The sequence below is a fragment of the Carassius carassius genome, chromosome 42 (genome assembly GCF_963082965.1).
Source record: "Carassius carassius chromosome 42, fCarCar2.1, whole genome shotgun sequence".
NCBI classification, from domain to species: domain Eukaryota; kingdom Metazoa; phylum Chordata; class Actinopteri; order Cypriniformes; family Cyprinidae; genus Carassius; species Carassius carassius.
In genome coordinates, this window is record NC_081796.1 from 23,808,086 (window position 1) to 23,820,625 (window position 12,540).

Below are 12,540 nucleotides of genomic sequence, written 5' to 3' on the forward strand. Positions count from 1 at the left end.
TTAATTTAAAAGAAATGAATACTTTTATTTGCAAGGATGCATTAATTTGATCAAAAGTAACAGGAAATGTATTTCAAAATATATATGTTTTAAATATTATCAAAAATATTCATCAAAAACATCCCCTCAAAAAAAACTTTTTAAATAAAAATTTAAGCAACACAACTGTTTTTTCACTGATAATAGCAATAATAAGAAATGTTTCTTGAGCAGCAAATCAAAATGATTTCTGAAGGATCATGTGACACTGAAGACTGGAGAGTTATGATGCTGAAAATTCAGCTTTGCATCAAAGGAATAAATTACATTTTAAAAATAGAAACAGTAGTAATTGTGAATATTGTAATAATATATTTTTTACTGTATTTTTGTTCCGATAAATGCTGCATTGCTGAGCATAAGTGACTTCTTTTAAAAATATTTAAAAAATTAACAACCCCAAGCTTTCAAACGGTAGTGTATCTTTTATAAAACCACATCATTGTATTTTTTTAAAGACATGTTAGAGCACAAGCTTTATTATAAAACATGATTGCCATTCATTTGTAATAATATATAAATAGTCAATAAAAAAATGAATGAAAAAACAAAAATAAAATAAAAAATAAAAATAAAGCCGAATGAAAAAACAAGTCCTAACAGGCTCCTGAGCGCCTGCTTCCTTCAAGAGAAACTCAGTGTGCATTAGAGCTGAAACAACGAATCGATTTTATCTATAAAAATCGATTATTAAAATAGTTGTCAACTAATTTAGTCATCGATTCGTTGCTAAATAACTTTTATTTGCCATAAGCGGCTCATTTCGTGCATATTTCAAATCTGCGGTGACCAAAGTGTGGCAGTAATGAGCCACCGGAGGTTTTACTCAGCCAGTACAGCAGGAGAAGTAGCGAATAGCCAATAGCTGGCCTCATTTTATGTAGGGATGCACCGAATATTCGGCCACCGAAAATTTTCGGCCGAAAATGGCCAAAAAGTGCATTTTCGGTTTTCGGCCGAAACACTTTTATTACCGAAACAACACGGCCGAAATGTTATGATGACGCAAACAGAAACCGCGACCTGCACGTGCACCTGCATAGCGCAGACCACGAGCTCCCCGCGTCATTCACTTCACACCAGTGGGTCTTAATAGAGAACATTCTCTCTATTCTTATTCCTTTATTCGCAGCACTAAAGCGTCTCCTAACAAAGAGATTGAGACGGACCACGAAGTGAAAACAAAGAAAAGTACAGTCTTATAGAGTCTGTTAGCACACGTCTCACTGAGATCTTATCGGATCCTCCGCACTTCATCGCGAATGTGCTTGATCCGCGTTATAAAGACCATTACTTGGACGCGGAAATATGGCAGAGCACACGAGAAATGCTCCAGGCCGCGCTGGATGCGGAGAACCCGCGTGGAGACGGAGAAGCGCCAAGCGCAGGAGACTGAGAACAGAGCGCAAAAAAAAAAAAGACTCGTCTCTGCATATCTAATACACACACATATACATATACATGCATAATATCAGATTGTAGCCATATTTCTGCTAGATTCTTTGCTAGATTTCTGCTTTAATTTGATAAAAATGTTTATTTATGCCCTGGCCCTATTTAAATACACTCTCTCAAATATTTCTCAAATGTCAGGCAGATGACAAGCTCAACTGCTCAACAGCTAGATGGTTATCTGTCTGAAGTCCCCATCCCCAGAAGTGATAACAGTCTTGCCTACTGGAGAAGTAATGCACTTTCTAGTACTACAGAGAAAAATTTCAAATGCTCTTCACCTAAATGCACTTTTTATGAGAGAACAGTTAATTTTAAAACCTTTCTGCAGGCCAGTAGGCCTGTACATTATTATTTAATATACAGATGAGTGGGATTAAATTTTAGTTTGAATTTTATTTTATACTGTGCATTGTTGCAATGTGCTTAATAAATATTTGCATAATTTGTAATTATGCATTTTTATGTTTTTTTTATAATTTATGTAATTGTAATTATCTTTGAAACTTTAATATTAATTTATGCAATTGCAATGTTTTAATTTTAGTAAAGTTAGTACACGGTCATAGCAATAAATGCAATGGTACTAATAATTGGGATAATTTCTTTCGGTGTTTCGGTTTCGGTTTTCGGCCTTGGTTTTCTCTTTTTCGGTTTTCGGTTTCGGCCAAGAATTTTCATTTCGGTGCATCCCTAATTTTATGTCACGTGCTTCCCGAACAGCGTCTCTGGCCCTGTCCCAAATCGCGCACTTCATCTGGACTTTCGGTCTCGTGGACTTGAAATGCGCGTGCTCGCCGAGTCTACGAGTCCGTAGGCCGTCCCATTCAGCATTTTAACGCTCCGAAGTGTGCTCAGCAGCGCCCCCTTTGTACCCTTGAAGCGGTCTTCCGCGAAGCCCGCATAGAAGCAGGCTCCACGCATTTTAACTACCCAGGAATCCTTGCGAAAGACCAATCAGACAACAGATGTGAGGATATTTCGCTCACGGACTGTAAACATGGCTGAGAAGAGAATATTTCAGTGTAAAAGTATCAATGTTTTTTATGACATAGGCGTACATTTTACCAGTTGTTACTTACAGTTATACAAACATTATCGACCAGTTGATATCTAAAACATAATAATAGCGCGTTAAATAATACGATCGCATTATGATTCATTACATAAATAGAACCGAATGTCATGGCTTTATGAGTCATATAAACATAGTATGAATATTGAAACCTATACATTTTTCTTAATGTTAAATTTTAACACAAAATTAAAAAGAGTTTATGTATTATTATGTACAAATGTATTTATCATTTAAATAACCATGACATCTATTCTAATGCCCAGGTGGCATTTACAATTATAGAACTGTAAAAGCAGGCTGTGTATTTCACATGGACATATTATTTGGGAAATTAAAATTAATCCTGTTCTCTATGCTAAAGACTGTAATTTGTTTAATGATATTTGTGATATTTTTCTAATAAAGGGACTGATGAGATGACCTTTAAGTTTATTCAGCTCCGTATGGAGAGGGATAAGTCAACCAGACCTTCTTCCTGTTTCCGGCGTGACGATCGAGTCTGTCCCAAAATACCTCTCAAAGCACCCTCGCGGACTCGCGCTAAGGGCCCTATAGGTCTGCACTACATGACGTCACCGAAGTGTGGACTCTGAGGAAGTCCACAAGTCCGGAGTGTGCCATTTGGGACAGGGCCTCTGCAGCATTTAGCGGGATGTGGGAGACTGGGAGTACTTTACTTTGAGCCTTCAAAAAAGAAGAGTAACCTGTAAACTCTGCACTACTGAACTGTTTAAGGGGACGTTCACATATCGCGTCTTTTGCGCGCTCAAGTTCGTTATTTCCAACACCGCACCGCATCGAGTTAAAAACATCTCAACTTTTCAGAATGCTGCAAGCGCATCGCGGGTCATGTGAATTAGAACTAGAACTAACCAATCAGCTTCATACTTTCCCGTAACAACCTTAAAAGCTCAGTCAAGATGAAAGGAACAGCTGATCATAGTTGTATATGGATTTCCATTTTGAAATAAATTTAGTAGTAGAGCTACTGCAAGCGATTTTTTGAGCTGCAAATCCATTTCTCCTTTGCTGAAATTTCCGCGTCTTCAAGGAGAGAGCACGTCATGGTTGCTTAGCAAAGGCAGACGCCTCAGGGGCGCTTCTGCGCGAGCGCTTGGGAAAGAAGGAGAAAGCGGTGCGCCTAGCGTTTTCCACGCGTTTTTAGGCACGATATGTGAACGGCCCCTAAGACTTTTATTTGTGCAGATTCTCCAGTACAATGTTGTTTGCAAATGTTTAGTCGTAAAAGCTGATAACGTTGCTTTTTAACAGTTAACATTTAAAGCTTTACAAACATGCTCTGTGATCAGTTTGTAGTTTACCACTTCAAAATTCAGTCGTGCAGCCTAATTATGACTGAATGAGAGAGGTAAATGTTTAAAGATATTTGAAATGCACTTTTTTTCTAAGTATTCACTGCTCTTTTTCACACAGCAGGTTTTTTGTGTGTGACTGTCCAATTTTTTTTCTGGACAACCTTCTGATGGATTTTACTTTAAATTGTGAGTTCCATTCAGGTTTCATGTCACTGGCACTTTATTCGAAGGATTGTTTACAATTTCACAGCATAAGCTATAAAGCTGTTTCCCAGTAAATAATAAAATACAATGCACTGCAATTTTATTCTGTTTTATCCTTATTCTTCGTGAAAATATGTTCTGAAAGATTCCTTAATAAGCTTCGTTCGGGATGTTAAACTACTTTAGGAGCTCTAAGGACTGCCATGGTGAAAACATTATTTTAAATCTCCTTGTGAAATTTGCTAGAGTATGGGTCAGTGTTCTGATTGCAGAAGAGTTCGACAAAGGATTACTAACACAATAAAACAACTCCAGGTATATTTTTGATTAGGATATGACAGTGCAAAATGGTTAAAATCTCTTAAAAATCTATGCTGAAGGATACAGACCATTTATTAATAATTTACTTGGGGGGAAAAATGGAAAAAACTAAAATATAAGTACATAAACCGATTAATCGATTAATCGTAAAAATAAATCGACAGATTAATCGATTATCAAAATAATCGTTAGTTGCAGCCCTAGTGTGCATACAGGCATCCAACCAAACCCACTGGGCCAGGATACTCAACATTTTACTTCATTTTATGCAATGTGCCTCTTCTTCACCACGCTCCATTTTCAACGCAAGTTTAAAAATAAAACGCTTTTTTTTAAATTTACAGCAAACATCTCATTTACAATAGCATGGATGCTTAGAACTTTGGCTAAAGCACTCAATTCATTCTGCAATACATTATAAGATCAAAAAAAATGTCTAAATCATCCCTTTAGAAGTGGGACTACTCGTTATGCATTACAGATATTCTTGCAAATTGTCTTCACATAAAATGAACACAAATTTTAGTTATCCTTCCAACACTTAAATTTACTGTCTTGATATGATGATTAAACTGGACATAAGTTACTCAGAAAAGGTTGGTAAGTGATGTTATCATACTAGACACATGTTAAGACATTTTATGTTTGCTCTATGGTGATACTTTCAAAACAAGTTTTTTATAACCGATTCGAAGAGACTTATTGTATAAGTACATGACCTACAACACAAAGTGAGGAACCCCTCACTAAATTATGTACATGTATCGAACCCAGAATATTTCTTTAAATAAATATGCTACGATTTAAAGGTCTGTGACATTTTTTAAGTGTGTTTGAAATAAGTCCTTTATATGCTCACCAAAGGCTTATTTGATCCAAAATATAGTGAAAACAGCAATATTGTGAAATATTATTACAATTTCAAAGAACTGATTTTTTATTAAATATATTCTCAAATGTAATTTATTCCTGTGATCATTCCTCCAGTCTTCAGTGTCACACGATCCTTCAGAAATCATTCTAATATGCTGATTTGCTGCTTAAGAAACATTTCTTATTATCATCGAAGTTGTTTTGCTGCTTCATATTTTCAGGGAAACCCATTTTTTCAGGATTCTTTAAATCAACAGGAAGTTCAAAAGTACAGCATTTATTTGAAACGGGAATTTTCTGAAACCTCATAAATGTCTTTACTGTCACTTCTGATCAGTTTAGTCCTTTATGAATAAAAGTATTATTTTATTTCAATAAATAAAAATAAAAAACAAAACTTTTGAACAGTAATTAATGCAATTAAAAACCAAGGTCTAAAATTTGACTTTTAACCTCAGTGTCAACCTAAAACCATTGCAGGGCACCATTGTTCATATAGAAATAAATAAAGCGCACAAAAGACCATATGAGGGTCTGCTCCATGACAAACATGCTGCTCACTCACCCTCGGGCGACTCCTCCTGGACATATGTTCCTGTCAGATACCGGTGAACTAATGCTGACTTCCCACTGGACAGGTTTCCCACGATGCCCTGCATGCAGAAACAGACATGTGTCAGGCCGGAATAGAGCAGAAAATGACAGTGTTTGGGTGCATAAAGCAAACAGAAGACTGTCTGGAAGACAATCAATGGGATTCATTTCAGGATATTAAAGAACTAATAAAACTTAAAGGTGCTCTAGCTGTTTTTGTGAACATTTGCCTCCAAGACAATAATCATTTTCTTCAACTATTCACTGCCAACAGATGGAGAACATCCGTTGTGCATCCAGGATTTCCTTCTGTCATCAAACAAACACCTCAAGCTTTCAGGAGTTTCCTCACACCTGACGCAACTGTTCTGCCTGTCAGTCCACGGGACGCCGGCTGTTCCCTAGACAGCTTTAGAAACATGATGAGCACAAATTCACCCGTCTTTCTCCTCAAACACTGGAGGAACGACTAGGTGAGCGCCGATAAAGTTTCTTTTCTCTCTTTGAAGTAACAGCAGTACTTCACAAAGGTTTACACTTTCCCCTGCAATTTGAATGTTAGTTTATATGTTATTATTATTATTATTATTATGCTTTCAGCTAACAAGACAAACGGCTCTGATGAACACATTTTCAATATTTAAATTCCTTTTCACAGAATTGCAAAAATGTCCCCAAAATTCATCATAGAAAATGTCAAATTAAAGTCATTCTAACCAATATGCAAAACTAACATTTAAATCATAAGGTATTATTAATAATAGCTAAAAGTCTCAATAGCAAAAACATCTCTTATGCAACATTTTTGTAAAGCATTTTGTAATGATTGATGAATTAAAGATGGCTTTAATAATTTATTATATGTAATAAATAATATAATATATAATAAAAATAATATTATACGATTTAATTATTTTTATTATTATTATTATTATAGCAGATAAAAATATTTTAATATGCTAACAGAACGTTTACCCTAATATATTCTGATATACACAAGACCAATTAAATTAAATTAAAATAAATTAAATTAAAAAGTTAAACGTCCATTAAAAAAATGGCAACTTTGATATTGATATTTGATAACAATAATAATGGCAATAATTCAATTAAATACACATATGTATACAATCAATAAACAATTATTACAAATATAATAATAATAAATTAAATCATTATTTAATTATATACTACAAATTATTATTGTAATAGCAAATAATAATAATTTTTAATATTTAAATTACCTATTTACAAAATTTGTACATTGATTACAGCTAAATACACAGGACCAGTTAAAAGACATTAAATGGAAATCAATTTAACTAAGTAAAAAAAAAATGAGAATAAAAAATATAAATACAATATAAATACCACACACACACACACACACACACACACACACACACACATATATATAAAGGCAATAATTAAATAAATGCTAACATCAGCCATTGACAATGTACATCGTGCATCACTAGGACAACTTGAGCTTCATAAGGGCACCGAATATTGCTTTCGTCATGGAAATGGAAAAACTCTGTCCTTTCTTTTCCCAAAACACCAAACATCCTCCTCCGTCATCATTTAAACAGCGTTCGGGTTCATCGGAGGTTGTGTGTACTGTTAACAAGGTTCAAACAGTAATAATCTTGCTTAATAATAAATAATAATAAAAGCCCAGACGAGTAGTTAGTTACTCAAGCGGCCGCCACAAAGAGGACGACAGAACCTTCATTTGGACAATACTGGATGTAAAAGCTTCATGAGCTGTAGTTTCATTGCGTTGCCTCATAATAAGATGTGTTTTTTAAATTGGATAATTATGATTCTGGAGTTGGATTATTCTTCCATGAAGCTGATACTGATACTACTTAAACTATGATCTGCATAATTGTTTGCATATTTTTGTACTACTATAAGATCCATTTACAGTGTAAAAAAACGAATATAGCATAAATGGAGTTATTCTAGTCACATTTTGACAGTGATATTTTGTATGAAGCATCAGTGAGCTTTTGTGGCTATTCTGAGGGAACGTCAGCAGAATAACTCAAAGAGTGACATGAGCAGACATATCATTACAGAGAGTGACTGACATCTCACTGCTTGCTGAACATATTCAGTCGTCCACAGGCATAAAGTTAAGAGATAAAATGACACGACAAAAGATGGGAAGATCACTCACCACTTTGAGCTCTGGTACTGATCGACTTAATGTCCATTCCTGACTGTTAACGAAGGAATCTGGAACGAAACAGACAGAAAACTTTAGTACGTGATGATGTCGTTCACTGACACTACATGTTATTGCTTATACACATACAGGTATGTGACCCTGGAGCATGAAAGCAGTCTTAAGTCTCTGGGGTATATTTGTAGCAATAGCCAAAAAAAAATAAAAAAATAAACCTTGTATGGGTCAAAATTATCGATTTTTCTTTTATGCCAAAAATCATTAGGATATTAAGTAAAGATCATGTTCCATCAAGCTATTTGGTACATTTCCTACCGTTAATATATCAAAACTTAATTTTTGATTAGTAATATGCATTGCTAAGAAATTTCATTTGGACAATTTAAAGGTGATTCTCTCAATATTTCGATTTTTTTTTGCTCCCTCAGATTCCAGATCTTCAAATAGTTGTAACTCAGCCAAATATTGTCCGATCCTAACAAACCATACATTAATGGAAAGATTATTAATTCAGCTTTCAGATATTGTCACATATAACAATCCATACGGCCATCAACCAGGAATATTATTACTGAAATCATTAACAATAATCAAAAAATCATGAAAAAATAGATTCATGTAAAATCTTGTTTTATTTTTCTTAAGAAAAATAAAATATTTTATATTTAAGTCCTCAAAGTTTTTTTTATCACATTTTCTTAAGTAAACATTACTTTCACTATCAGAAAAAGAAATAGAAAAAATAATCTAATATTGTTTCATTAACAATGTAGTTAATATTCTATTTTTAAAGCCAAGTATGAATCTCATCATGTTAGTGTTTTTAATTTTTCTTTTTTTTTTTAAATGGATGAATAAAACATTAGCAAAAGTAAAGAAAAGCAATTTGTAAAAATAAAACAATTTATTTTAAATGCTGCTATTTAAAAATATTAATTATTGAAATAAGTCTATTTATTTCTCAACCTTCAAAAACAGCACCAACTGTAAATGAAAATGATGTCTTCCCCTCTTGCATAAGATCACAGGCTTAATTGTTACTAATAACCATGTTTGTCATGTTGGCTACATGGACTCAGATGACAGTGAAAACACAAACCTCACTGGCCCAGCTAAATCCTGCCCATTTCCATGCCACACACACTATCTGTCGTGCAGCGATTACTTCATCACAGCGACACGTGGGCAGCCTTGTTTAAAGCACCATACAGGTCTGTGGCACTGCATTGTTTGGTCAATTTTTCACTCCGCTGCTCTTGTCCAATCTAATCAAAATTACTATTCAAAGCATCAGGGAAGAGAAGGTAAAACCCCTCTGTGGATTGAAGGGGATGAAAAACGAACCCATTTGCAAGCGAATATTTCCATGCATAGCAAACTAGAGACTAATTCAGTTCTTGTGTGATGGTGAGAACATGGTGTGCTAAGTGTAAAGCACAGCAAGTCAAGAGGTGTTTTCTCCGTCCTTCATTTAAACTTGATTTCTCACCCTCCCTTCGCACTCAACAAAAAACTGCTGAAGTGACTCAGATGAGATTCTTCCTGCTACGCTCAGCAACATGCCCTGATGAAACCAGGCGTTTTCAACCTCCATCCTCGCCCTCTCACACAGATCCATGGAAAAGTGGATGTACGCCAACAGGCAAACACATCGGAGCATGACAACCACACCTCGCAATCCCACCATATTACCATTCTTTTCCCAAAGATGTTTCAAGTCAAAACAAATCAAAGTAATTTGACTTCAGATGTCAGCTAAAAACTGGCTACACATGATCTAAACTCAACTCAGGTATCAAGTAAACACTGTGGTATTTTGGAGCGACAGATGTAAATGTCACTGAAATTAAACCCTATTGCTGTAAAAAGGAATCAAACTGATGTTGCACTTCAGTTTGATGGGTTTTCTTATGTAGGGTGATCTGCAAACAAAGCACTTTTCGTGTCATATGGGAGCTGATGCAAACTTTATTGTTATCAAACGGAAGAAAATATGACTCAGAGTTTTAAGAGAGGGCAAGGCCATCGCAAATCGCATGGGAGAGCGTTTAGAAATAGTGCTGAGTGCAAGTTCAGGTCCAGCTGGAGACTTTTAAAGATGCATGGAAATCAATAGGCATTTTAAAGCCTCCTTTGAAAAATGCAGAGCATTTTGGTTAAATTAATGGTTAGGATGCATGTCTCAAGGTGTTTATGATCTTTTGCACTCTTTAATCGGAAAGGAAATCCTCTGTGCCTGTGTAACAAGCTTTCAAGCTTTCTTTGATGTTTTTTTCTAGCTATGCACCCTTTGATGTGCCCTCACACCCAGAGGTGGGTAGTAACGAGTTACATTTACTTCGTTACATTTACTTGAGTAATTTTTTGGGGTAACTAATACTTTTCTGAGTATATTTAAAGATGGGTACTTTATACTCTTACTTGAGTAAATTTTGGGGGGAAAATCTGTACTTTTACTTCGTTACTGTGGGCGACGCTCCTCTCGTTACTTTATCTTAATGCAATAAATGTTATAAATGCTACAGTTTATTCCAAACGGGCCGTCTACTTTTCTCTGGGCAATGAGCGATGCCCATTCGCGAATGATTCATTCTTTTGAGTCAATTCTGTTCAAAGGCATGTTCAAACCAATTGGCAAACGAGTGAATTGGTTCATGAATGATTCGTTCAGTTCCCTGCCGCACGCGCTGAGCATCTGAAGCGGTTCACTCAGAGTTGTAGCGTTTAAGAACAGAAAGAGCATTGAAGACGTGGCTGGAACAGCACTGAATTGAAAGCAAATCTGCAAAAGATATTATTTGCTAGCGATGGAGATCCTTACTAGATGAACACCGCGTGTGCTGTCTACTGTTCAACAGGTAATAACTTGGGCTACATTCGATTACAGTACACGATACCTGTGACATTAGTTTGTTGTACGTGTGTGGCTTATAACAGAGGGGAGTCAAGTTGAATGCAGCTTCCAAAAGACCAAAAATAGCCGATTAAGATTTTATTAATTTTAATACAATCACACCGGCGTGAGGACGTTCAGCGATTCATAACATCAGCTGCTAAATTCAGATCTGTGATTGCTTGCTGGCGCTTAGCCAGAGATAGATGCGTTTATACAGCGCTGCGCATTATAACCAATCACAAAAGATTCTTTTGAGCTTATTAAAGCATTGGCCAATCAGAGGCGTTCAGATGAGTCATCGCTAAAATGCCGGTGCTTCCTTCACTCGCTCGCTGACTGGAGACCTCTTTCTGGTGAATTCTCTCGCAGGAACAACAAAGTGCAGATGGGTGTACGAATCTTTAATTAAGATATTGATTTCACAGTGTTAACAGTTTCTGTGATTTTAATGGGAGTTTCTGAGAGTGATTGAAATCTAGACTGTCAGTGAAAATTATCTTTAATAATGTAAATGTTATTTGCTCTCTTTCTGAACAATGAAAGATTAGTAGCAATATTTATATCACATTAACTTTCAATGTTAAATTCACATTTAATATAAAGTCAGTCATATTAAAAATATGTTATGGCATGACACCTATAGGCTATCTGTTACTTAAGTAAACAGACAAGGTTTTATAATAAATTACATAAATTGGAGTAAAGGCTGATGAAATATATACATTTATACACAATAATATACAAAATAGGCTCAGTATATATGACCCAAAGTAACTAGTAACTAACTACTTGAGTAGATTTTTTATCCGATACTCTTTTACTCTTACTCAAGTAACTAATCAAGACTAGTACTTTTACTTTTACTTGAGTAAATATTTCTAGAAGTACTTTTACTTTTACTTGAGTACAGTTTTTGGGTACTCTACCCACCTCTGCTCACACCATTTCGTACCCTACCATTGAAACTCGGCCATCCCGACCCCAAGGCCGGCAAGTCATCCGAATTCCATCTGAGCAGACCTGTAAGCAGAGCCTGGCACTTTGTACGCAGGTGAGGGAAGAAGGTAAAGCCTTCCGGGCTTAAAGTACAAAAGAACTCACAGTTACAGAAAACAGTCAATATCCAGGAACGACCTGCTTGTCAAACTACCAGGGCATGTAGCAACAGGTACGTGCAATCCGCAGACATTAGCTTTGGTCCAAAATGCTCTCAAATTCAGCAAACACACCTACATTCAGGCTGTCAGTCAACTTTCGTCATTTGGGGAGCTTGGAGAGGATAGTTTCCTTAGTAACTAGTGAAAATAAACTCAAGCAGATGCCAAGGGTGTAAACCTCCCTTTATTTAAAATCTCCATTTGACGAATGACTAATTGTACTGCCTAAAACAAGCCCTGTAAGTCATTTGTGGGAGTTTGTTCTGCCAAAGCGAGCTTTCCGAGATATACTTGAGTAGGTAATGTAAGTAGATTGTTACGATCAGCGCAAGTCCAATGATTGGGTGATGGACGATCTATAGTTGGATCACTTTAAACTGGCAGTGTCACTGCTTCTGCCCAAATACTGTCCATTA

General features: G+C 35.7%; 1 protein-coding gene across 4 annotated transcripts in view; it reads right to left on the minus strand.

Moving 5' to 3' along the window:
- agap3 (ArfGAP with GTPase domain, ankyrin repeat and PH domain 3) overlaps positions 1-12,540 on the minus strand; it is a 179,448-nt gene that overhangs the window by 88,302 nt on the left and 78,606 nt on the right. For all 4 annotated transcript variants that reach the window (XR_009426741.1, XM_059535218.1, XM_059535219.1 and 1 more), the window contains exons 2-3: positions 8,063-8,121; positions 5,849-5,936 (exon numbers count right to left, since the gene is read on the minus strand). Coding sequence is in view for 3 of the 4 variants with exons in the window: in XM_059535218.1 (XP_059391201.1) it covers positions 5,849-5,936; positions 8,063-8,121 (147 nt within the window). In the remaining variant the exon portion in view is untranslated. The remainder of the gene's footprint in view (positions 1-5,848; positions 5,937-8,062; positions 8,122-12,540) is intronic.